General features: G+C 44.8%; 2 protein-coding genes across 3 annotated transcripts in view; both read left to right on the plus strand.

Moving 5' to 3' along the window:
- The window catches only part of LOC137423630 (uncharacterized), a 293,418-nt gene that overhangs the window by 203,808 nt on the left and 61,892 nt on the right, over positions 1 to 27,718 (plus strand). The gene's annotated exons all lie outside the window — the stretch shown is intronic.
- Positions 13,956 to 22,868, plus strand: LOC137423627 (uncharacterized). Of its 2 annotated transcripts, XR_013622809.1 has the most exons (4): positions 15,818 to 17,355; positions 17,723 to 17,788; positions 21,155 to 21,393; positions 22,178 to 22,868. XR_013622809.1 is itself a non-coding variant. In XM_078773959.1 (2 exons), the coding sequence occupies exons 1-2, from the start codon at positions 13,989 to 13,991 to the stop codon at positions 17,763 to 17,765; spliced, it is 327 nt and encodes a 108-aa protein (XP_078630085.1). In that variant the 5' UTR covers positions 13,956 to 13,988; the 3' UTR covers positions 17,766 to 17,788. The 2 variants fall into 2 exon arrangements, 1 of the variants encoding a protein (XP_078630085.1); XM_078773959.1 differs by lacking the exons at positions 15,818 to 17,355; positions 21,155 to 21,393; positions 22,178 to 22,868 and adding an exon at positions 13,956 to 14,272.

The raw sequence follows: 27,718 nt of genomic DNA on the forward strand, positions 1-27,718 counted from the left end.
CAAGTGCTCCCACGGTCTAGTAGCCCTAACGAGTGTCCCCATAGGAGGGTTATAAAAACGCGGTTTGAGTTCCGCACAGATCGCGCAATCACGGCAGATGCGGCGGATGTCCTCAATCGAGTACGGCAGATTGCCCACGCGCACAAAATGCGCGAAGCGCGTTACCCCGGGATGACACATAGTGCCGTGCAAAGTGCGCAGCCCCTCCAAAGTTACAACCCCCGCGCAAGTGGCCGGCCTCGATAAGGCGTCGGCGACCAGGTTATCCTTCCCCGGGCGGTATTTGATGGTGTAGCAGAAGTCGGCGAGTTCGATACGCCAACGGGTGATTTTCTCATTCTTAATGCGCTGAGCATGTAAGGTGTCGTACATAAACGCAACGCTCTGTTGGTCCGTGATGATTTGGAAAAACCGCCCAAGCAGATACGGCCGCCATCGCCGAATTGATTCGACGATCGCGTACGCTTCCTTTTCGACAGACGAATGCCTCCGCTCGGCGGAGGTGAGAGTCCGAGAGAAGAAAGCCACAGGGCGGCCCCCTTGGGAGAGAGTCGCCGCTATCGCATGATCTGAGGCATCACTCTCCAAAACGAAAGAGGCACTCTCGTCAATCGTCGCGACAGCGGCGCCAGCGATGTCGACTTTAAGGCCCTCGAAGGCCGCCAGGGCGGCCGGGCCCATGGGGAAAGTGTCGCAGGCCACGAGGGGGCGGAGCTTCGCGGAGAAATTTTGCACCCACTTTGAATAGTGGGCGAACAGCCCTAGAGCGTGTTTCAGCGAAGCCCGATCGCTAGGCGGAGCCATATCGAGCAAAGGGCGCAGACGCTCCTTATCCGGAGAGACAGAGCCATGGGTCACGGTGTACCCCAAAAGGTCTACCGTGCGTAGAGAGTATCGACACTTAGCCGCATTCATGGTTTGGCGATATTTCCACGCGACCTCGAGGAAGCGTTTCAGATTAGCGTCGTGATGCTCCTGGTCATACCCACAAACCGTAAGATTGTCCAGATAGACAAAGACATCGGTCAAATTCTCCTTCACAATGAGGTCATCCATAGCTCTCTGAAAGCAAGCGACTCCGTTAGTTACCCCAAAGGGGAGTCGTGTGAACTGGTACAACCGCTGACCCGATTCAAAGGCTGTAAAGACGCGATCAGCCCTAGAGATGGGGACCTGATGATACGCACTACGCAGATCGAGAGTGCTATAGACGGAATACAGGGCCACCTGGCATACCAGGGCGTCCATCCCCGGTAAGGGGTAGGCATCCAGCTGTGTAAAACGATTAATCGTCTGCGAATAGTCGATTACCATGCGCCGGCGGTGGGCCTCACTCCGCACCACTAAGACTTGGGCCCGCCACGGTGACCTACTGTGTTCTATAATACCGTCCTTTAAGAGCAGGGCCGTTTCTTCCGCAATGAATTGCGCGTCCGCGCGAGAGTAGCGCCGCGATTTGACGGCTACCAGGGTACAATCAGTGGTCAGGTTGGGGAACAGTGAGAGAGGCTCCATGTCCATTTGAGCGAGGGCGCACACAGCGAGCGTGTCCGGCCCACCGAAGTCTATTTCCAAACGTCCATGCCGCTTAAGGAAATCAAGTTCTAACAGAACGTCAGCGGATAAAGCAGGTAATACCATGAGATACACGTCCGGGAATGTGCGTCCCTTTATCACAAGTTTCAATCGACACGCCCCTTTTGTGCTCAACCGAAGTCCCTGAGAGGCCATGAAGATCCAGCGGGTTGTCCCGAGAACCGGCCACCCATGTTGATGCACGAGTCGCTGATCGATAAAACTATCCGTGGACCCCGTGTCAATCAAAGCTTGTGCAAAAACGCCCGCGACCGTGAGCGGAATGATGGCCTGCGCAAGGCCGGCAGACCCGGCAGGTATTGTGCCGGCCGGGCGAGAAGATCGCGCCTCGCGGGTGGATCCCACGCCGGCTGCAATCCTTCGGGCAGCGTCGGCAGGTTGGGCCTCAGCAGGAGCATGGAAGTCGCAAAGCCCTCTGTCAGAGGACGTTCCCACGCCGGCTGCAGTTTGCCGGTCATTCGGGCAGCCCGGGGAGAAACCCCATGACAAGCGCATAGTTGGCTCATCAGCAGATTCATATGCCAAAGTGGGTGCATGTAATTCGTAAGAGCCGCCGTCAGATGGCGCTCGAGTCACGTGAGAAAGATCTCTGCCGTCTGCAGATTCATATGCCAAAGTGGGTGCATGTAATCCGTAAGAGCCGCCGTCAGATGGGGCTCGAGTCACGTGCTGCGTTTGCTGCACATCGAGAGGAGTTTCCAAAGCAGGAGCAGGTCGCTTGTTTGAAGTAGGCGTTTGAACGCCAGTCAAGGTCGGTCGCGCTGCGGCCGGTCGCGTTCGCGCCATTTGTTTTGGCGGCCCGGTGTATCTCACCAAGGTCGGGTGTGCAGCCAGAGGCCCGCGAAAAGGAGGGCGGCTCATCAAAGCCGAGTGAGGCGCCCCGTCCGGCGCTCGATCCGTTGGCTCCGCGATGAGCCCATTCAAGGTCGCGCGGGGACGCGTGCCCCGAGCGGCCTTCCTGCAGACCTTTGCAAAATGGCCCTTGGTGGAACACAGGTGGCATGTAGCCTCCCAAGCCGGGCATTCAGAGCGAGGGTGCTGCCGATTCCCGCAAAAATAACATTTGTCATACCGGTCAGGCCGTGGCCGGGCAGCGGCGGCAGCAGTGAGGCCGGAAGCGGAGTCCGCTTCAGGAGCACCCGGAGACTCGGCCGTGGTGGTCGGGTCCTCCTCCATATCCTTGGCGGTACCCTTCTCCGGTCGCGCGAGTTGAGAGGCCCCCGCCACGACTCGTGGGTGATCATATGTGGTGGATTGTTCTCGGGCATCTGTATATACGCGCGCCAGCCGTAGTGCCTCCGTAAATGTCAGATCCGCGACCTCCAGGAGTCGGAGCCGCAAGACCCCAGAACTAATTCCGGAGATGAATGAATCTCGGAGCAAGTCGTCCTGCACTTGCTCGTGGGTCCGTATGTCCTGCACGCAGTCCGCCAACAGGTAGCGCAACTCCTGCGCGTAGCGATCGATCGATTCAGATGGTTGTTGTCGCCGCTGGGAGAGTTGATGCCGGCCGTGCACAGCGCTCCGTGTTTTTACATATAAGCGCTTCAGCTCGGCCAGTGCCGTAGTGTACGTCTCAAATCGAGCTATGTTCCGGAACATGGTGTGATAGACCTTCGACTGTAACATGGACAGCTTCATCGCAGCGGTGGGCTCTGTTTCGTGAGCAGCAAAATAATTCTCCAGCGTTTTGAGCCAGTGAGTGAACTCCGATGCTGATCCCTCAGCTTGAGAGTCGGCTCCGAGAATTGGTACCACGATCATCTTGTGGTCAGCCATTCCGGAGATCTAAATGATATTAAATGTCGTGAAAATCAAGCTCAGACACGACTTGACCTCTGGGTAGGTTTTAATATCATTTAGATCTGAAGTAACATCCTGTAAAAATACATTCATGCAACAGGCATTAAAATCAGAGTATTTCAGCAATGGTCGATTCCAATAGAGAGAATAATCAGCGCAGCATTTAGGGGCGTACATACCATTCAAACTACAGGACTATGTCACAGTGAGTTCCGCTGGAGTGTCCGTGCGCCCAGGTTGTCCGGGTCTTATAGACGCCCCATTTGAAGCGAGCACACCCTGGGTTCACCTTGGTATAATTTCACTACAATGATTGAAAGGGAGCGGTGAGTGTGGAGTTTTGGAGTGGAGAGGTGGGGGGAGGGAGTTTTGAACGGGAGGGGGGAGATTTGAAAGGGTGAAGCAAGGGGGGAGATTTGGAGGGGAGGGGAGGGGCGAGGGCAGAGCTTCGGAGGGGAGAGGCAAGGAGGGATGATTGAAAGCGAGGGGTGAGGGTGGAGTTTAGGAGGGGAGGGGCGAGGGCGGAGTTTACGAGGGGAGAGGCAAGGAGGGATGATTGAAAGGGAGGGGTGAGGGTGGAGTTTTGGAGGGGAGAGGTGAGGATGGAGTTTTGAAGGGGAGGGGGCAGATTTGAAGGGGAGGAGCAAGTGGGGAGATTTGGAGGGGAGGGGTGAGGGTGGACTTTAGGAAGGGAGAGGTGAGGGGGGAGTTTAGAAAGTGGAAGATTAATGACAAACGAACATTTATTACAAACTGGGTTTATTGTGATTTTCAAGTCAGAGATCCGTTTGAAAACGATAGAGGAGGGGAGGAATGCAGGTGAGTTTAGAGAATGTCGGGAGGAAGGACTGTAAGAGATAGAATTTTTTTTGAAGTGGAATGATTTGATGAGGAAATTGAAAAAAGCCTTTTAAATAGGAATAAAAACAGCGTACTGTAATAAACCACTGAATAAAACACTGCAGGGGAAAGTTTAAACATATTTAAATAATATTTAAACAAAACCGTGAAAAACAATCTGGGAAAAGTCCCTGAAGTGAGGGCGTGGATCTGAGAAAGAAGGAGAAAGGGTTGAATGAGTGTGGTGGAAACTAGAATTGGAAAGGTGAGTATTGCTGGAGAGGTATAAGAAAAAGGAGATGAAGGAGGCGAGGCAAGACAACAAGCTTGGTCCACGAGGAGAGAAGGAAATAATAAAGTTATTATTATTATTTTTTGAAACGTTAGATAAAGGGTAAGATGTTCGTGGGAGTTAGGGGGAGAAAGAAAAATGAAAGAAAAAAGCAATACAGCGAAGGAAAGAAGTTAAGTTTACAAAATACCGACGGGGGGAGGGAGCCGAGAGGGAGCAGGCCGCGCATGCGGTAAGACATAGAAAACAATTAATTACACACAAGTTTGCACGAATTCCAAACCAAAACTAACTAGAAACACACAGTAACACATACACAGTAAAATAACCAGTGGAAATGGCTCAAAGGACACTTCCTCGCTGGAGGAACCGAAGCGGAGGTTGAATTTGCTCTTTTGTTTGTGAACGTAACATTACAAGACACATTTCTGTGGTGCTGTGAGTTATCACTTTCTGATTCACTGCTGCTGTCAAAGGTGGCATTGTAGTAGGCACGGCTGCACTTATTTTTCCATCCCTGACAGCGGCATCCAATATAACAGGCGATGTTCTTCTTCCCACATGAGCAGTTTGTGTTGCAGCCCTTGGTGCAACCACAGGAGATCGTCTGCATCATCTGCTGTGGCCAGGTCAGGTGTGTGGATTGCACAGGTACCAGCTTTCCATCATCCACGTTGTTGTTGATCAGTCTTGTGGTTGTTGCAGTGAATGGGTTGGTCTTCATGGCTACCATCACTTTCATAATAGTCTCTGAATCCCTTGCCACTCGCATTGGACCTGACTTGTGGTGTACATTGGACCTGACTTGTGGTATACATTGGACCTGACTTGTGGTATTCATTGGACCTGACTTGTGGTGTACATTGGACCTGACTTGTGGTGTGCATTGGACCTGACTTGTGGTGTGCATTGGAAGAGTTGAGATGCAACATTGACTTCAGTTGTGCGGATACTGCTGTAGTGACTGGCTTTGTGTACACCCTTTTGGTTCGAGCTTTGTGTACACCCATTTGGTTCGAGCTTTGTGTACACCCATTTGGTTCGATCTTTGTGTACACCCATTTGGTTCGAGCTTTGTGTACACCCATTTGGTTCGAGTTTTGTGTACACACATTTGGTTCGAGTTTGTGTACACCCATTTGGTTCAGGTTTTGTGTACACGCATTTGGTTCGATCTTTGTGTACACCCATTTGGTTCGAGCTTTGTGTACACCCATTTGGTTCGAGCTTTGTGTACACCTATTTGGTTCGAGCTTTGTGCTCACCCATTTGGTTCGAGTTTTCTGTACACCCATTTGGTTCGAGCTTTGTGTACACCCATTTGGTTCGAGCTTTGTGTACACCTATTTGGTTCGAGCTTTGTGTTCACCCATTTGGTTCGAGCTTTGTGTACACCCATTTGTTCGAGCTTTGTGTACACTCATTTCGTTCGAGCTTTGTGTACACCCATTTGGTTCGAGTTTTCTGTACACCAATTTGGTTCGAGCTTTGTGTACATCCATTTGGTTCGACCTTTGTGTACACCCATTTGGTTCGAGCTTTGTGTTCACCCATTTGGTTCGAGCTTTGTGTACACCCATTTGGTTCGAGCTTTGTGTACACCCATTTGGTTCGAGCTTTGTGTACACCCATTTGGTTCGAGTTTTCTGTACACCCATTTGGTTCGAGTTTTCTGTACACCCATTTGGTTCGAGCTTTGTGTACACCCATTTGGTTCGAGCTTTGTGTACACCTATTTGGTTCGAGCTTTGTGTTCACGCATTTGGTTCGAGCTTTGTGTACACCCATTTGGTTCGAGCTTTGTGTACACTCATTTCGTTCGAGCTTTGTGTACACCCATTTGGTTCGAGTTTTCTGTACACCAATTTGGTTCGAGCTTTGTGTACATCCATTTGGTTCGACCTTTGTGTACACCCATTTGGTTCGAGCTTTGTGTACACTCATTTCGTTCGAGCTTTGTGTACACCCATTTGGTTCGAGCTTTGTGTACACCCATTTGGATCGAGCAGCAACGTTGAAAGTGATTCCATCTTGGCCACTCTTCCCCTTGGGATCTGAGTTGTAGGTCTGCTCTTGAAGCATGTCAGGAGAGACTCCATTGTGACGACCATCTGATGACCATCTGCTTCCCCCATCTCTCTCCATTCGATGTGGGGTGCTGCGAAAGGTTTAAAAAATGTAACATAAATACCGTATATGTTTTTCCGAACACTATTTAATGACTGGCCCAATATTATGACTTGCAAGGGAACTGAAGTTGGTGCTGGCTGTGATAATTACTTAGTTTCGTTCTATTTGGGTTGCTGGCACTAACTTTTCCAACCAACTAACTTGAAAGGCGCCATATTCGCGTGTCGGGTCATGTCCAGGAGCTTGTTGGCAAGGTTGTCCATTTACATTTTGTTCCTCGATATATACCGGTATGGTGTGCATATGATTTTTGTCAGCCAACCTTTTACAGCACGCCGTGTCTGTTGCCCCCCCCCCCCCCCCCTCCACTAAAAAACGGGTTTCGTTTAGACGACCTAAAACTCATGACCTAAATAATTATGTCGAAATCTCAAGTGAAATCTATAAAAATTAGGAAAAATTGATTTTTATATTAAATATAATAGGCTCCACGAGACGTGAGGTAAAATGTCTCCAAAATTCTTTTTTTGTTACCTGTGAAAGGTAATTATTGTATGACTGAGTTTATTATATACCGTCCAGGTACATTGGTCAAGATCTTTTTGTATTCGGATTCTACTTTTATTGTACATTTTTCACGTATAATAATACACACAACATGGAATCACAGTTTGATTATTAACATTGTGTTTAGAGATTATCTCAGTGGACATGATGACCTCCAGGTACCCACTCTCTCCTCTAATCAGTCTCGTCTCGGTTAGAATCCAGACGCAGCTATAAACTACCATCCTCGTGTTTCACAGACTCGGTGAATCATCAATGTGTGTCATCCCTTCGATGGACCTCAAACTGCGCTTCCTGTTCCGGTTCCTTGAGCTCTGTTGGCTCTTTTTGGACCCCACCAAATTCCTCAAAGATCAGATCTTCCGGTAGTTTTGTCGAGTTTTTGTTGTTTATTTTGCTGTCTCTGTGTTTACTGTATGATTCCAGTTCGGTGTTTTTGTTGTTTATTTTGCTGTCTCTATGTTTACTGTATGATTCTAGTTTGGTGTTTTTGTTGTTTATTTTGCTGTCTCTGTGTTTACTGTATGATTCCAGTTCAGTGTTTTTGTTGTTTATTTTGCTGTCTCTGTGTTTACTGTATGATTCTAGTTTGGTGTTTTTGTTGTTTATTTTACCGTCTCTGTGTTTACTGTATGATTCTAGTTTGGTGTTTTTGTTGTTTATTTTGCTGTCTCTGTGTTTACTGTATGATTCTAGTTTGGTGTTTTTGTTGTTTATTTTGCTGTCTCTGTGTTTACTGTATGCTTCTAGTTCGGTGTTTTTGTTGTTTATTTTGTTGTCTCTGTGTTTACTGTATGCTTCTAGTTCGGTGTTTTTGTTGTTTATTTTGCTGTCTCTGTGTTTACTGTATGATTCTAGTTTGGTGTTTTTGTTGTTTATTTTGCCGTCTCTGTGTTTACTGTACTAGGGCATGCCCGTACTATATCTATATCTAAAATTATATCCCCCCCCGCCCCCTCTATTTACATGAAATGGTTTGGTCCAAAGCGAACGGCTTGCGAGTGGTGACAATCCCCCCCCTCTATTTACATGCAATGGTTTGGTCCAAAGCGAACGGCTTCCGGAGTTTGGTAAAGAAATCGCCATCGCGTGCACAAACGCGCAGGAAAGCGAATGAAACGCAAATTCGTTTTTATTAGTTGTAAAACATAGTTTAACGGCAACATAGTTTTCCAACGTGAAATAAATGAATACGCTGTCAAATGTGCGTACGTGGGTGCCCGTTCCTTGCCAAAAAAAAAAAAAAACGCTACCCGTACGCTCTACCCCGCCCGTACGCCCGTAAACAAAAAAAACAACGCTCTTCGCTTCCGCCCTTCGCTCTGACTGAATTGGGAGAAATAATGCGCATAAGAAATCGAATTACGTACCGTAATGGCGGTCAGCTCGTAACGCGCTCAGCTCCGCTCGTCTCACATCGGCCACGCCTACGCAACAAAGCGTTCTGTGATTGGCTGCCGGAAGTTCGCAAATCGTCGCAGTTACGATGAATCGTTTTAATTTAATCGCAGTTTGAATTCGTTTTAAAACATAGTTTAACGGCAACATAGTTTGCCAACGTGAAATAAATGAATACGCTCTCAAATGTGCCGTCCGAGGCAGCGTGTGTTCGGCACGTTCGGCACACGCGATAACTCGCTGCTCGCTGATTGGTTGAATCGTTTTTTGGACATAGCTCGGTAGGTACTTGTCCGATTAATTACAAACCTTGAAAAGGCACATCCTCGGGTCCCCAGCAATATACCTGGCAAGTTTCAAGTATATCGGACCCGTGGTTGTCGAGAAACAGCGGTCACAGACACACAGACAGACACACAGAGATTGCTGGAATTATAGATAGATGATTCTAGTTCGGTGTTTTTGTTGTTTATTTTGCCGTCTCTGTGTTTACTGTATGATTCTAGTTCGGTGTTTTTGTTGTTTATTTTGCCGTCTCTGTGTTTACTGTATGATTCTAGTTCGGTGTTTTTGTTGTTTATTTTGCCGTCTCTGTGTTTACTGTATGATTCTAGTTTTGTGTTTTTGTTGTTTATTTTGCCGTCTCTGTGTTTACTGTATGATTCTAGTTCGGTGTTTTTGTTGTTTATTTTGCCGTCTCTGTGTTTACTGTATGATTCTAATGCTGTGTTTTTGTGCACGGCTCCTTTCCTCCGCCATCTCCAGGCGCCACATGACGTCATTGCCGAGAAGGCGTTGCATGACGTGTTTCTTTATTTTACGAATATTATTTATTGATTTTAATTAAGCAATTAATCAATAAATTTTTGTGCACCTCTCCCTCCCAATAACGTCTCTCCGTGCTGCACGGCGGCGTTGCTGGGCACCAAAGGAGCCCTGGCAATGCCGTGCTGGAGGAAATGTATTTATTTTGCACGAGCAGGAGTACCCGGCGCTGCTGGGGGGGGGGGGGTGAGGTGGAGGGAGGAGGAGGGAGGATGCAGGAGTGGGAGGAGTGAGGAAGGGGGTGGAAGGGGGAGGGGTGCGAGAGGTGAGGGGAGAGGGAGGGGAAAGATATACTACACATACATCTTTTGGGGGTTGGGGGGGGGGTGGCTTTGACAGGCCTTTCTGTTTTTGGGGAGGGGGGATGAGGAGAAAAAATTTACCTGTGCAAAGAGTGCTTCAACCTCAGTGTTGCCCAGGTAAAAAAGGAAATTGTAATACCCTCTGCTACCGACACCAGGTGGCGCTACACGGTACACATTTATATGGAGAATTTACGCCCCTCTCCCGGTTCCCCACAACCTCGCATGAGGCCAGGGGCACATAGCCTATGTTACCCCACAGACAAAGTTGTATTTGTATTTGTACCCTGAGTAAAGTATAAAAGTGTTTATAGCTGAAGTACCCGGCGTTGCTCAAGCGAAAAAGAAACATTATAGTCCGGCAGCCAAACTGGGCTTTTGGCCCAACCTTGCACTGGAGTACCTACAAAATGTTTTTTTCAGATTATGCATCTATGGACCCTCCATGTGAAGATTCCAAGTCATGCCAAGCTGGCATCAGCTGCTGGGGAAGGGGAGTGGGGTGGGGGGGGGGGGGGGGGGGGGAGGTGGTTTATTTGGCTTCATTTGGCATTTGGCATTCCAAGCTGGCATCAGCTGCTGGGGGAGGGGGGTGGGGTGGGGGGGGGGGGGGAAGGTGGTTTATTTCGCATCATTGAGCATTTTGAGAAAATGGCCCGTTTCCATGGCAACCATTACTAAAATCGAAAAATACAAAAACTCAAATATCTCAGGATGTAGATGAGCGATTTTCACAATTTTGGTGTCTAAACATATATTTGAGAGGATGTTCTATCGATTGGGGTCATGACCTTGATGTTTAAAGGTCAAGGTCATTGCGAAAATCCAAGGTCAAACGAAAAAATTGATGTATTTTCTAGTAAATTGCCGTGAAATAGCGATTATTGGCTCCGAACATTAAAACAGACCTTCGGCGAATCCTGACAAATTCAAGGGTTGTTTCATTTAGCTGCGAAATCACATTTCACATTGTAAGCCATTTTTAAAATGCCAACTTTCTCATTATTGCCTATAGACCGTCTATGTTCCTATGGCGAGGCCTACTTTCATGTAACATTTCTATTTCATCTCATTATTTACGAACGTAGGCCTTAGCCTAAGCCTAGGCCTAGAGACCTTCTACCTCGATAGGCCTAGAGCCGTGTTTCAGGAAGAAGAAGTCAAGAACACACATTCGACAGAAGTCAGTCATTATGTTGACTGGTGTGTCAAACTGTGTGGGTTTGGTAAATTACGGCTTGTGATTTGTGACAACATTCAACGACAACCACTCCGATTTATTTCAGAGGCAACATCAGATGGGAGGGAAAACAAAAACCCCAAGTTTTCTGGGACTTAGTCGATCGTGTGGGAGAGCGCCCCCCCCCCCCCCCCCCCCTCCATCGTAACACATATATTGTTAATGCCATAAATTATGATATTGGCATATGTCTAACGCTCTGTCTCTCTTTTCTTTTCAGATGTGAATCATGGAGGAATGTGTCTTTTCCAAGGTGAATTCTTGCGGAAATCCGAGGAAGCCATTGTCTGATGCGACACCCCGGAGAAATGCTTCCATCGTCGATGCTAGTAGGATCAGGGATGATGGACTATATTGTCATCTGGAAGGAGAACTGGCTGCAGATCCGAACTTCAGCGTGAAGTTCCATAGAGACTGCGTATCAACATGTACATCAAAACATCACCTCGAGAGATTGCCTCAGAGGGCTGTCTCTGCACACTCATCCAGTCATGACGCAAAAAGGCTGAGGCGATCTGAACTTCTTCCGTTTGACTTTCTCCGCCATTGTATCTTTTTTGAAAAGTTTGCGAACTTGAAAAGGACAATAAAAATCCCTCTTGCTGGAGATAGTCCTTGTGCCCACCGTCGAATTTTGAAGTTTGACTACCAAAAAAGAGGGCAAGTCGCCACTATATTTTTCAGTTAGAATTATATATTGCCTGCATGAAAAAATGTGATGGACATTTGAATTCGGTAGCTAAACCCATTTTGGTGGCCATTTTCCAAAATGGCCGCCAATTTCATATTTCATCAATTTTCATATTTCATATCATAAATTTGGCCGTAACTTTTAATCGGCTGGTCTGAGGCACGTGCTCCGCGACACAAGATATGTTCAGTATGTCATTTGGCATATTTTAAAGTAAACTAAAAGGAAATTGGGTAACTAGCTGTCGAGATAATTGAGAAAATATGTCACAAATGTGCAATTTCAACGCAAAAATGCCCAACAAAACCTGATATCATTGCAATATATATTACATTTTTTCATATTCCAAGCAACATGTAAGGCTAGCTGAAAAATATAGTGGCGACGTGCCCTCGTTTTTGGTAAACAAACTTCAAAATTCGACGGTGGGCACAAGGACTATATCTATATATTTAAATATAAATGCATCTATCAAACCAGCAAAATATAATAGATGTGTTGTTTGTGTATTCTCAGGTATCGAGTGAATCCCAAGCCAACAAGACAAACCATGGCTGAAGCAGAATTGAAAGCGAAAAAAAGGAAATTATCTCTCCAAACATGCATTATATGCACGAAAGCGTCACCACTGCATGAACTATCATCACCACAAGATGAACAATCATGGGTCGTATTGCAGGCAGCCGCAAGGGTAAGGAAATTTGAACCAATTCTTCATTTGAAACATGATTCAACTGGTATACCCACACTGCATTGCCATAGACAATGCAGAGCACAGTTCACCCACAAAAAAATCATTGGTCAGTTTGTCAAAACAGGAAACATCCACAAAAGAAGACAATACCTCAAACCCAAGAGAATCATCACGACAAGTGCGCACCACACATACGAGAGTCTATGACAAAATATGCATTTTTTGTCAGAAGACAACAAAGTATATGAGAGGTTCAAAGAGTCGTGAACCTTTGAAACAAGCTGTGGAACTTAGAGCAGACAAAACACTTCGCGAACTTGCAACCCAACGCCGAGATGAACGAATTCTTTCGATAACTTCACGGGACATCGTAGCGGCTGAAGCCCAATTCCACAGGACCTGTTGCAGGGCATATACACGTCCACAGGCTCAAAAAACTGTGTCACCGAGGACACTGATGTCTTCATCATTTGCCTCGCACTGAGTAGAGATATCAACAGCAAACTCTTCATAAGATGTGGAAACAAATCATCAGTCAGGCTTGTCGACATCACCAAACTGGCTGCAGCACTGGGACGAGATGTTTGTACTGCCTTATTGGGACTTCGTCCATGGACTGGATGTGATACTGTAAGCTCACTTGCTGGGCAAGGAAAGTTGAAAGCGTTGAAAATTCTCCTAAGCGATGAGAAGTTCAGAGAAGCCTTTGCGTCACTTGGCAACAGCTGGGACATCTCAACCGAGTTATTCAATGTCATTCAAGATTTCACATGCCAACTTTACTGCCGCAACACTAAAATAAGTGAAGTAAACGAGTGAAGTAAACGAGCTACGATACCAAATGTTCCGTAGCAGAAGCGGGGAAATCGAGTCCGGACAGCTTCCCCCATGTGAGGACACACTTCGACAACACACGCTTCGAGCAAACTACCAGGCTGCTATCTGGAGACGTAGTTTGATTAACTCCCCAGACATTCCCAATCCTATCGCAGGTCATGGATGGACATCAAGTGGAAACGGCATTCCAGTTATAAAGTGGATGACAGGTTCCCCAGCTCCAGAGGTCGTGATAAGTCTCCTGTCTTGCAAGTGTGCTCGATCTTGCCGGCCATCTGACTGCACATGTCTTATCAATGCACTCAAATGTACAGAAGCCTGCAAGCTGTTGACATGCTCCAACATGGTGAATGACGAAGAAGAATTTCTACAGGTTGAAAACGTTTCGTCGGATAGCGATGATGACTGAACACACATTGTTTACATATAAAGTCTGCAAGAACATCAGAGGCCTACACATATTCATCAATCAAAGGCGAGCCTTCTAGATGGATCTACGTGGGAGATGCAGGTGGACTTGCACCAGAAGCTAGCCTTTCCAGATATTGTGCATACAACCCTTCGGCCAGATGTTGTTATCTGGTCAATTCAGCGAAAGATCATCATCGTGATAGTTAGCAGTCCCATGGGAAGAAGGCTGCGAGGAGGCCTATGAGAGGAACAGTGCCAAGTACGCCGAGCTGATGGAGATGTGTCAACAGAGGGGCTGGAAGACATGACTATTCCCTGTGGAGGTGGACTGTCACGGATTCCCTTCGCAGTCATTGCAGAGGATGTGCCAAATGCTAGGTATTCGAGGAAGGCAGAAGAGGACAGTTATACGCAGACTAGGAGAGCAAGCAGGGAGGGCGTCATGCTGGTTATGGTATCGTCGCGAAGATCCCCATTGGAAGCTGCATAAGGACAAATGGGTCGAAACGTCCAGTGACAGCTGGCAACCATCTGATGATGTCAACGGTGAAACAACAAGGGTAGTACGACGAGCAACCGGGGGCATACAACTCCCAGAAGTCAGACTATACAAGGCTGACCAGAGTACGAACAGACACCATCATCGGTAAGTGGATTATTATATCATGTATATGAAATCACTGCAATCAAACGTATATCATTCTTCACCTGAAGTAACATAAAATGGCTCTACGTTAAAATTTCTGTTTGCAAATGTCCCTATATATAACACACAACTTATAGATTTTATTCTTCATTCCGTTTTTACGGATTTGAAGAATGTTTTTTGGGTGTAAATACCCTCAAAATGCACTGGCACAGGGAAACTCTCCACAAGCGCACAGCCTATTAATTAAATAATTAATGACAGCCAGCAATGAAAAATATTCAACCTTCCCCAAGCTGGGCAAGTTGAGCATTTTTGCGTGAAAATTACACATTTTTTACATTTTTTCCCAATTATCTCGACAGGTAGTGAACAAATTTCCTTTTAGTTTACTTTGAAATATGCCAAATGACATACTGAACATATCTTATGGAGGGTGCATGTGCCTCAGACCAGCCGATTAAAAGTTACGGCCAAATTTATGAGATATGAAAATTGATGAAATATGAAAATGGTGGCCATTTCGGAAAATGGCCGCCAAAATGGGTTTAGCTACCGAATTCAAATGTCCATCACATTTTTTCATACAGGCAATATGTAAGGCTAACTGAAAAATATAGTGGCGATTTGCCCTCTTTTTTGGAAGTCAAATTTTATCTGGCCCATGGACTATCTGGGACGGGTGACGATGAGGCTGGAAGGGAAAATTCACAGTATACCCACTACAAAAAACTAGCCTACACCACTGTCGGGAAGGCAATGGCAAACCACCCATTATAACCATTGCTCAGGAAGTTGTTTCGGTGGTACTGACGCTCTGTGACGAGTATAGCACATCAGATATGAAATATAAGTGACAACTGAATAGCAAAAGCATAAAAAAACAGAAAATTAAAGCCGATTAAAAATGAAAGAGCACGGACATGTGGAGGAGAGAGGGGAGTAGGGGTAGGGGGGAGGGAGTGGGATGTAAGGGGAGGCATAAGGGAGTGGGGAAGAGACAAGGTTTGGGGGGAGACAGGGGAGTGGGGAGACAAGGAAGTGGGGGAGAGACAAGGTTTGGGGGGAGACAGGGGAGTGGGGAGACGAGGGAGTGGGGGAGAGACAGGGAGTGGAGAGAGAGGGACTGGGGAGACAGGAAAGTGGGGGAGACAGGGGAGCAGCAGAGAGGGGAGGGAGGGGAGTGTGGGAGGGAGAGGAGTGGGGAGAGAGCATTGGGGAGGGAGTGGAGTGGTGGAATGTGTGTGGGAGACAGGTGAGTGGCAGAGACAGAGGAGGGAGAAGGGAGTGGTGAAGATAGGGGCATGGGGAAGGGACAGGGGAGTGGGGGAGTGAGAGAGAGTGGGGGAGATAAAGAGAGTGGGGGAGGGAGTGGAGTGGGGGAAGGAGTGGGGGAGGAAGTGGAGTGGGGGAAGGAGTGGGGTTGACAGGGGAGGGAGAAGGGAGTGGTGAAAAGAGGACAGTGGGGAAGAGACAGGGGAGTGGGAGGGTGGAGGAGTGGGGGAGAGAGAGGAAGATGAGAAGGGGAGGGAGAGAGAGGAGGAGGGAACATTTGCTGGCTGTTCCCATCACTTCAGACAACGACTCTTCCTTGTTCTGTTTTATCTCAGGATATACTCAAAGGAGACTGAACCGAAATAATTTGGGGTTTTTCATAAAATTTTAACAACCATAATCTGAGTTTTTACTGAAAGATTATAAAAATAATTCTCTTAATCTGTAACATCAACTCAGGTCAGCAACACTTTTGGGAAAGCAATAGTTGTTGTTGTTGAGTTTCACAAGCAGCTCATAAGACCAAATTATGCAGATGAAGATTGTCAAAGATTATTATGTTTTTACTTCAAGACGAGTTTTGTTGTTATTGATGATAAAATTAAGATTCAAAATGAAATGATGTTGCAATTATATTGTTACATTTGTAGGGGATAGGCAATGATTACCTTACTCCACATAGATTTGTATAGGTGGTGTGGTCCAGCTGTTATGAAGAAGAAGAAACCCCATGTAATAAGTAGGAAATTTGTGTAGACCGTATGTCATGGAAGAGCACACCTTTGTCCCCATGAGAGGGGTGGGGTTTGTTAATTAGTTAGGGATTATGGGTAATTAATCCCCTGTATATAATGGCCTCTGTTATTTTTCCTCTGTTCCTTATGACACACAGCACACACACACATAGTAAGAAATCGCCCAATTATGACGAAATAAAAACCAACCAGAAGCAGGACATTGAGCACTACCACGGACAACATCGACCTGGTGAGCACACAGGCACAGGAGGGCCTTGAGGCCACGCCCCAAAGGGCAGTGATTGGTCCAGAATTTGGTTCGACTAAGGATGGCTGAGATGGCACTCGCTGATAGGAGCGGACACGGAGATGTCGTGAGATGACGTCAGAGCCTTGGATATAAAAGGATGCTCTACCGACATTTTTCTCTCTTGGCTCTTCTTTGATTCTCGAGTCCTGGCTTTGACGATGAACGGTCGTGTCCCGACATTTTGTCTTCTCTTGGCTTTCCCTCTCTTGATTTTCCGTTCTTCTTCGTATTCTCGTGGCTGGTTCTGATTTTCTGGCTTTGGCGGTGAACGGACACAATTTGATATCTCGTTCTGCTTCGGGAGTTCACGGCGAGCGGTCGGAGTTTGTGGCGCTCTTGCGCTGGGAGACGTGGGTGTTGGTGTTGGTGAACGAGACAGTGAGTGGACGAGCATGGCCTGCTCACTTTGAGCTCGGTGGCTGGAAGAGCAAGCTGCACGCTAAGGTCGTTCCGCACACCGGCTTTGCGCCAACAGCCTGTGTTCCCGACAAGGACGCGGGTTTTTTTTTACAATTCCTGACGAGGTTCAAACGCCGATTAGAGCGAAGTGCCACAAATCACACATTTATTTTCACAGATATATTTCCCTTTTTCTGTATTCGGGTCTGTATGGGGGCTCTCCGATTATGAATTTAGTTTTGATTGTGCATTATTTTGTTGCCGGCATTCTTCAATCAAGCCGGTATTTTTGTACATTTTAATTCTGTGTCGTGTTTGAGTTGATTATTGCAGGGTCGAAGACGTCGGGTGGACCTGTGCAGGTAAGCGCTCACGGCTTCTCCCACACTTGCTCCCCGCATGTATAACGAAGGTCCGCCATTGAATCAAACGCCTCGGAGTGTTAAGCTCGTTCGGCTAATCCGTCCGAAACCCGTCTTTATTGGCCACCGACACGGCAATATGCAATAAATTATTGTATATTTTATTAAAGCCAAATCTCTATCGGTCCCCCAATTATCAAATTGCTTGATTTAGAATGGGACCTTGTATAACATATTGGAATTTGACCAATTTTGATTGTAGGTAATACGTTGTTCTGTGGTATGAAGTATTTTTACATTATAATGTAATAGTGTATCTTAGTGTATCAGAGATATTGTAAAATCATTCGCATTGTTGTTTTCTCAGATTCAAAGGGAAATCCTGGCACCTTGAACCCCATAACCTCTGACGTCATCCTGAAGATCAACGCAGGTAAGATGTGGAGATGAGCTGGGAGATCCTCCATTGCGGCCTCATTTACAGATGGTCCTCACAATTGCAAGAAGTTGGCATTAAATAGATATATGTTTTACTTTAAATACCAATCGTATGGGACAAAATGTGGGAAAGTGAAGTCCACTTTACCATAAAGCACCATTTCCAACATCTTAACCTTGAGTTTCCTTCTAACTGACCATGTCTGGTTCAGGATTGACTGTGATGTCATCTGCAAAGTCACGTGATTTAGTGTTAATAATTTCGATGTATTAATTGATTAATGTGCTCGTCGGATCGCCGAAAGTTAGGCACACCCCCCTCGAAGTTACCTGGCCTGGGTTCAAATCCCGAGCAAGCTACAAACTGTCCTCTCTTTGTTTCCTGGTCAGGGTGAATCATCAATGTGTGTGTCGTTCCTCGGTTGGACCGAAAATGGATGTCCCGTCTTCCAGCATTCGTTGGTGGACGTTAAAGATCCCACTGTATCCTCGAAGATTAGACGAGCTATTGCAGACACCTGAACAAATTACAAATCCGACTCTAACCTGCAGGGGGCACTGCATCACCGACAACGCTGTGTACCCAGCTAATGATGCTACTTTAACAATCTCCGTCGATTGTCCACCTGCATGTGATGTGAACAGAAACAACACTCCCCGTGGATTGTCTTCCAGGTAATGATTTTAGTTCAGGTTTGTCGCGAAAACAGGTGTGAAGGTTAATAGTTTGTAGTGAGCTGTGATCACCACGTGGGGCAGAAATTCAGACCCTGAACCACCAGATGGTGTTTTCACCCCAAGGACATCGATGGGGAAGTGAAAGAGTAACAAGGAGGAGCTGTTACTGTAACCAGGTGAACGAGACAGGTGGGGTGAAGAGGGAGCCATCGTACAATGAAGATGGGAATAAACAGGTGCATTACATAATCATCTGGACGGAGGTGCAGAAATCCACACAAATCAGCTTTTCCTCCAATATCAACCACAACTTTGGTGCTGAGAATGAGCGAGAGAGAAATTACAACCGCATTGTTATCCCGACACGTCATATACCCGACCAGTCTGACTCCACTGTGAATGTTCGTGCTAACCTTGGTTCCTTGTATGACTGGTTGGACCCTTTTGGGAAAAACAAGGAAATGATAATTTCAGGAGAAACGAACATTGTGATCACGTGTTCTGGCAAGAAGGAAGGTCTTCATAAAGGTCACACATGGACAAATTCATACACAATCAATGGGTCCATAGGCTATTATACCTGCACTGTTTGATTATCCCAACATCACCAGGTACAGCAGGACAGGTACTCTGAACTAAAAACGCACAAATAATGAAAACACAAAAGATAACATGTCTGAACGTGAATATGAACGTGTCTGTTGTTTTAAACAGTTTATGACTCATGAAAGGTTCAGACAAATAATCCTTTTATGACAAGGACATGAGAGAGAAATCAGTTAACCTTTTACATGAATGTATATCATGGACATAATAGTTACCTTTTACATGAATGTATAACATAGGCATTAGTTACCTTTTACATAAATGTATAACATAGACATTAGTTACCTTTTTACATAACTGTGAATTATAGACATTGGTTACCTTTTACATGAACGTATATCATCGGCATTAGTTACCTTTTTACATAACTGTGAATTATAGACATTGGTTACCTTTTACATGAACGTATATCATAGGCATTAGTTACCTTTTTACACGAATGGGTATTATAGACATTAGTTACCTTTCATATGAAAGTATATCATAGGCATTAGTTACCTTTTCCATGACTGTATTATAGACATTGGTTACCTTTTACATACATGAACGTATATCATAGGCATTAGTTACCTTTTTCCATGACTGTATTATAGACATTGGTTACCTTTTACATGAGTGTATATTATAGACATTAGTCATGAATGCATATCATAGACATTAGTTACCTTTTTACATCACTGTGTATTGCAGACATGAGTTACCTTTTACATGAGTGTATATTATCGACATTAGTTACCTTTTACATGAGTGTATATAATAGACATTAGTCATGAATGTATATCATAGACATTAGTTACCTTTTTACATGACTGTGTATTGCAGACATGAGTTACCTTTTACATGAATGTATATCATAGACATTAATTACCTTTTACATCAATGTATATCATCGACATTCGTCATTCGTGTATATTATAGACATAACACTCATTTAGCATTCATTATACACTCATTTAACCTTCATTATACACTAATTTAACCTTCATTGTACACTCATATAACCTTCATGATACACGCATATAACCTTCATGATACACTCATTTAACCTTTATGATACACTCATATAACCTTCATGATACACTCATTTAACCTTTATGATACACTCATATAACCTTCATTATACACTCATATAACCTTCATGATACACTCATTTAACCTTCATGATACACTCATGTAACCTTCATGATACACTCATATAACCTTCATTATACACTCATATAACCATCATTACACACTCATATAACCTTCATTATATACTCATATAACCTTCATGATACACTCATTTAAACTTCATGATGCACTCATGTAACCTTCATGATACACTCATATAACCTTCATGATACACTCATATAACCATCATTATACACTCATATAACCTTCATTATATACTCTAATAACCTTCATGATACACTCATTTAACCTTCATGATACACTCATATAACCTTCATGATACACTCATATAACCTTCATTATACACTCATATAACCTTCATGATACACTCATATAACCTTCATGATACACTCATATAACCTTCATGATACACTCATATAACCATCATGATACACTCATATAACCTTCATGATACACTCATATAACCTTCATGATACACTCATATAACCTTCATGATACACTCATATAACCATCATGATACACTCATATAACCATCATGATACACTCATATAACCATCATGATACACTCATATAACCATCATTATACACTCATATAACCTTCATTATACACTCATATAACCATCATTATACACTCATATAACCATGATACACTCATATAACCATCATGATACACTCATATAACCTTCATGATACACTCATATAACCATCATTATACACTCATATAACCTTCATTATACACTCATATAACCTTCATTATACACTCATTTAACCTTCATTTATAAACTCATTTAAACTTCATTGGTGAGGATGCTGTGGAGGGACATGGGTGAGGCTCCTGTAGAGGCTGGAGATGAGGGTGCTGAAGAGGTTGCTGATGGTGTTGAGGTGGAGGTATCGGAGCGAGTAAAATGGTTGATCAACATCTGTTTTATTCTGAGTGCTGCAGGTTTCTGTGCATCTCTGTCCGGCAGCAAAACATCATCCAGCCTCTTTTAAATCGGAGGTATCGCTCCCATCACGGGTCGGTGTATTGCAACCTGTCTCATTTCCTTCTCTGATTCTCAGCCCACCTTCATCTTTCTCACCTCTTCCAAACTCGATACTTCTGCAATTTTTCACTCTCTTCAACTTCAGAGATACTTCCATCACATCCAGGTTGTGGTCTGGATTGGAATCTCCACCAAGGTATGAAAACATTTAAATTATTCCGGTATTTCTGTTTCACCAAAATGTTCTCGATCTGATACTGCTCCGTTGACAGATTTTCCCCCATGTGTATCTTCTTCTTCTTTTGTGGTTTTTAAACCACGTGTTGTGACCACAAGTCCCTTATTTTACAAAACTCAACCAGCTTCTCTCCTCGTCTGTTTCTGTTACCTCATCCATAGCTATCAATCACTTACTCATTTCTACATTCTCCAACAACATTCTTCCAATCACAGATAAAATCCACCAAACTTTTCCTTTTTCTTCATCTATAATTTCCTGCTTTTTGTAAATAAAAGTCGAGGCTCATGGAGGAACAGAACTGGAACAGAACGAATCAGGACGAAACAAAACAAAATGGAGAGAGGAAAACACAAACAGCATGGATGAGGGACAAAATAGAGGGATACTTGGACAAACAAGGGGTGTGGGGAAGAATGAGGAGTCAGAGAAGACACATGGGGTGGACAGGAAAGATACAGAAGGAAACTGTAAGGAAGAGAAAACTGAAAGAGTTGAGCTTGGGAAGTGGTGGGGGATGATGGGGAGAGAAAAGGTATTGGCTTTGGATGAGGCAGACCTGAGATGATGGTGAACAGCTGTCTTGAAGATATGGAGGGAAGAATGAGTTTGAAGAGAATGTGGAAGTTGTTTCCACCGGCGGCAAAAAGAAGAATGAATGACGAGTGGAGGTGAGCAGTGCTCCGGGATTTTGTGAATTTCACCAGAATGAGGTTAATGGTGAACTCCATGTACCCCACAGACACCTGGAGGGAGAGGAGGAGGAGAAAGGACGGAGAGGACGAGGAAGGATGTGTCTGCAGACAAAAAGACATCCACTTTGATCATTTCACATCCACTTCTTCCTCAATCTTCTCACCTGTTGATGTATGAACGTGAATGATGATGATATCCACATGGTCACCTGTAAACTTCACAAGGAACATTGCTTGGAGAAACAAATCACTTTGGAGAAACTTTCCAGCATTTTATCATTTTCTCATTTTCCCCTCGAGTCGATTTACCATCACATCATCATTCATGAAATCCTCTTCTTTCCATCACTTCACAAAGTCCCAAAACATTTCGTCTTCCTTTCTGTATCTTTCTCCACATGTTCTCAAGATTCCCAGCTCTTGTCATTGAAAGCACAATGCAGGTGTCCACTCTGATTGTTCCACCAGTCTCCAAGTTGTAGGAATTTCATGAGATGTCCAACTGCATGTGAAGACCCTCTCCTCTTCCTGTTTGATGTTACACTTCGTTACATGATGAGAGGACCCATCCCGTTGTGATCCATATAAGTACCTGAGGTTGTTTCCCATCATTTACCTGTAAGTTTAAAATTTGGAGTTTATTTAGAACTTGGAGAATTAGATTCACAACTTCTACTAAAAGTCTCTTTATCATGAAAAACACAACAACAGTTTGAGCCTCGTGTTTATCTCCATTTTCAGTTTGAGATGCCTGTGACCTCATTACCACAAACAATCTCGAGAGGGGAGTTTCTGGTTAACAGGGGTAAGATTCATCTTTGATAACTTGATAACTATTTGAGGCACATTCAGGTTGGTTCCCCAAATAATGATACTGTTCGTGAGTTGCACTTGAAACATTTAAGTGTAAAAATAAATGGTATTTGAAGGTATTTGATGTATTCATCAAATATGCAAACAACATTCCTTGTCGGTGAATAATAAACTACGACGGCACTCAGTCGAGAGCACACCTCCACCTGGTTGGCCATATCACTCAATGGTGAAGAATCACTTAAATACTCTACAAGCCGGATCCGGATCTTCCCCAAAATTGAATTGATTCTTCCTTGTCACATACACAACTGGTCCAACAAGTTTCGTTCAAATCCGTCCATAACTTTTTGAGATATCCTGCTGTATATCGTTTTTGGCCCAATATCCCAATGGTGAAGAATCACTTTAAAAATTCCAATAGCCGGATCCGATTCCGGATCTTCACCAAAATCGAATCATTTCATCCTTCTCACAAACGCTAAATCTCTGCCAAATTTCGTCCGAATACGGCCACAACTTTTTGAGATATTTTGTTCACAGACAAACGGACAGACAAACAGACAGGGGTGAAAACATAACCTCCATTCACCTTTGGTGGCGGAGGGAATAATCAATTGTTGTTTTGACTTCTTTTTTTTCTTTTTTCTTTTTCTTTTTTTTGAATACAAGATCGAGGCTCGTGAAAGAGCGAACATTAATCACACAGAAAGACAAACCGACACATAAAACATATAACATCGGGAGCGGTAGACAAGATGGGGAGAGAGGGGGAAGGACACAAACACAACATCTGAGAGCAGGGACCGAGAGACATGGAGACATCAAGAGATCTGTGAGAGGGAGAGGGCTTTGGGGGGGGGGCATGGGAAGGGGGAGGGCATGGGAAGGGGGGGGGGTGGGAGAGGTATAAAACATATGGTGTGATTAAGATTGTGATTCATTGTCGATCGAACCTCGAGGTGTTTCTACCCTGTCTGATGTATCAAACCTCGAGGTGTTTCTACCTTCTCTGATGTATCAAACCTCGAGGTGTTTCTACCTTCTCTGATGTATCAAACCTCGAGGTGTTTCTACCCTCTCTGATGTATCGGACCTCGAGGTGTTTCTACCCTCTCTGATGTATCGAACCTCGAGGTGTTTCTACCCTCTCTGATGTATCGAACCTCGAGGTGTTCCTACCCTCTCTGATGTATCGAACCTCGAGGTGTTTCTACCCTCTCTGATGTATCGAACCTCGAGGTGTTTCTACTTTCTCTGATGTATCGAACCTCGAGGTGTTTCTACCTTCTCTGATGTATCGAACCTCGAGGTGTTTCTTCCCTCTCTGATGTATCGAACCTCAAGGTGTTTATACCTTCTCTGATGTATCGAACCTCGAGGTGTTTCTACCCTCTCTGATGTATCGAAACTCGAGGTGTTTCTACCCTCTCTGATGTATGGAACCTCGAGGTGTTTATACCCTCTTTGATGTATCGAACCTCGAGGTGTTTATACCCTCTTTGATGTATCGAACCTCGAGGTGTTTATACCCTCTCTGATGTATCGAACCTCGAGGTGTTTCTACCCTCTCTGATGTATCGAACCTCGAGGTGCCACTCAAGAACATTTATTTTCTTCTCATTCAGCCACTCCAGCGTGGCTTTAGCTTTGTGCTTCAGATCATTTTCCTGCTGAAATGTGAATCTTCTCCCCAATTTCAGATTCATTCCGATCAAGCTCAGACTCTTGGACATTTGGGGTACTGTCCATGGAAAAGGGACGACCACGTGGTTTCTGAAAATTTTGGATCTCTTTCTGCTGACGTGCCTTCTCGTACCTCACCCTGGCACGTTCCATTTGACCAATGTGACATGTGTCACTGTAGCATGTATGTGGTGCAATGAAGCCTTATTGGGTTTCAGTTCAGTATCTGTCACTTGACCCAGTCTGCAGATGATCTCTGGAACGTCACCAGCACATCACCATCACCATACTGCCGTAGTTGCTGAACGAAAGTCAGAAATTTTGTATAAATGTCTAAGGATGGCTCATTGACAAGTCTTCTACCATCTGAATGTTGGCATTTTATGAAGAGCTTGAAATTAGTCTCTCGTCTTCCTAACTTAGTTGCACCAGATCTATTTGGTTCTTCTTTCATATTTCTAGGATTTTGGCCTTGCAGGTTTTCCAATCTCTACATAAACCATGAAATACAGAAATGGATGTTACAAATGTCACAAACAAAACAAAATCTGTAAAATAGTTTACAACGGGTTTTAATGATAAATATCCTCTTTTTCGTTTGTTCACTTTTTGATGGGATGTTGGGTAATAAGGAATAAGGTGAGTTGGGGAAGACTGGGGATGTGACTGAAGATTTGGCCATTCTGGATCAATCCTCACCACAAGACACCAGCTCACTCTGTTTTCCTGCAAAAAGCATAAATAGATTTATAAAATATTGTTACGGATTCGGGGGTCAGCTCTCCCCTTATGAAAGGGGGGGGGATTAATCCCCTTTTCTTTTAAGCTGGCCGGCCATCCCCCAATCCTGGAAGCTATGATGCTCCAACCTGGTCGGTCTTGGGTAGGGTGATTGGTTAATTTGGGGTCCCAAATACCTAATTACCAACCCCGACCGCGAGCAGGGAAATAACTCCCGTTCGAACCACGGATAAGATGGAAATTGCCGAGCGGTTAGCAATCCGCGGCCCGAGCCATTAACAAATACTAAACACGATTCTGAGCGGTTTCCAAATCGTGCCACAGGTACTCAATCGAGAAAATACCAAAGCGATCGAATAAGAGGAAACCAGAGTTAGGGAAGAACAAAGAGTGGGTTTATTAATTATTTACAAGACCCAAAGAAGAGGAAACGAAAGGAATATACAGGAGGAAGACGAGCAAAAGACACAGGGCAGGCTTATCTATATAGTCTTACTTACAACCCTGGACAAACAGACAGACTCACACGGGATGGCAGTGGTAGGGGAGGAAGGTCCAAGCAGATGGTCCAGGAGATGGGATCCGGCTCCGGTCCACTCTAGTCCAGGCTCCGGGTCCGCGGGCGAAGAACGGCAGGCAGCTTCGCGTGTCGTTGGCGCACGACCGGACCTTACATATGCGAGGGCTGGACTGCTGCTTACGTATAGCGTGCCAAACGCTCTCTCTCTCTCTCCCGATCAATCAAGGTCTGTATCAAACGGCCGTTCGTATCAAACGATGGTTCCCTGCACAGTCCTTTGAAACAAGCGCGCCTCCCGATCAATATGTTCATAAAGCGCCTTTCCCAACGAGTTCGTTATATTCAAGCTCTCCCCGTGCAGTCTGTGAGAGGGCTCGCCGCTTGCGCTTATATAACGCGTTTTGAAATCAATGCGCACTTCATAGAGACACGCCTGCCAGTGAGCTCACCTCAGCCCTGGTTGGATAGTGAGGGTTCACCAGCTCCGCCCTTGACGGCTCGCCGACAGGGCCATGCCTCGTTCTTGGCACTCTGCCCTCTTCTTCTCCAAGCTTGACCGCGTGCATAATGGCGTTTGGAGCGAGCGCTGAGGCGGCTGCGGCTGGCAGAGGCGCGTACCACAATTTGGAGAGAGAGGCTGGCAAAATGGACGGAATGGGGCCTATCTTATTTGATTAATGCAACGCAGATTCAACTATTGGGAACACAGCCTTAACTAAACACAGACTAAGGAAATTAGTCCTATGGTGTCCTACGTGTTGCTGTGGCCTAACTATGGGTGCAACCTTTAACCTTTTAAATGATGAAATATTTACAAGAATTATTCACAAGTGAGGGGTTCTCAAAACCGCAACAATATGTATTATAATGAAGAAACACACAACCAAATACATTATATGATGATTTTGATTGGAATTGCCACCCAAGTTTTCCTGGAGGACGAAAAACTACCCATGACCTTTGACCTCAGGTCAAGGTCACCAAAAAATAATTAAATAATATCAACAGCAATTTTCTTCAAATTAGGAATTATAGGAATGCACTTATAATGGCTCACAAAAATTAAGATGAAATTTACATGGGAACCCCAATTCCATACATTGCCCCTCTCCCTCACTAATTGGGCCAAAACCGATATATGGCAGAATATATCAGAAAGTTATGGACGGATTCAGAGGAAACTTGGTGAATAGGTTGGGTGTGTGACAAGGACGAATTGTACGTTATGTGATGGTCCAGTATGTAATATATGTACCGATTCCTTCATGATCTTTCAAGTTTATTTCTTGTGAAATCGAAGATTCGCAAATCTATTGGTTGGTCTGGTCTGTTATTCTCTGTCTGTTTGTCTGTCTGTGTGTGTGTCAATTACCTACAGGTCACATGTTTACTCTGATCTTCACGAAACTTAACCACCTGGTAGAGGTAGTCACAAGCAAGAGAATTCTATTGTTTTTGATGTCCATGTTGGTCAAAAGGTCACATATCTTCAATTTTCATCTGATTCACTTGATATCTATACGGTACATTATATAAAACCGAAATACACAGGTGGAATAATGCAGCATGATATGTAATTCGGTAGGATTTTTGTGCTAAAATTGTTTTTTTTGCAGATTTGGTACCATTTTGGATCAAAATAACAAAAAATGTTGGGGTCCAATTTTTTCAGGCACTTTTCAAAATGGCCGCCACCAGACGGGTCTAGGGGGATATCTCAGGAATTTTATTGATCTGTGTGTCTAGTTGGTGTGTTTTTTTAGGGTGCCGAGTCTGATTATGAGGATTCCAGATCGATTCGAGGTAGAGGGCAAGGTCATTTGGTCAA

This window comes from Myxine glutinosa, chromosome 3 (assembly GCF_964187855.1).
Source record: "Myxine glutinosa chromosome 3, kmMyxGlut1.1, whole genome shotgun sequence".
NCBI lineage: Eukaryota > Metazoa > Chordata > Myxini > Myxiniformes > Myxinidae > Myxine > Myxine glutinosa.

Excerpts from the sequence above, each read along its gene's own strand:
- LOC137423627 (XM_078773959.1), top strand. The coding sequence starts at position 13,989 with ATGTGCCAAATGCTAGGTATTCGAGGAAGGCAGAAGAGGACAGTTATA. Across the intron at positions 14,273-17,722 it reads ACGAACAGACACCATCATCG|ATTCAAAGGGAAATCCTGGC; the intron begins GTAAGTGGATTA and ends TTGTTTTCTCAG.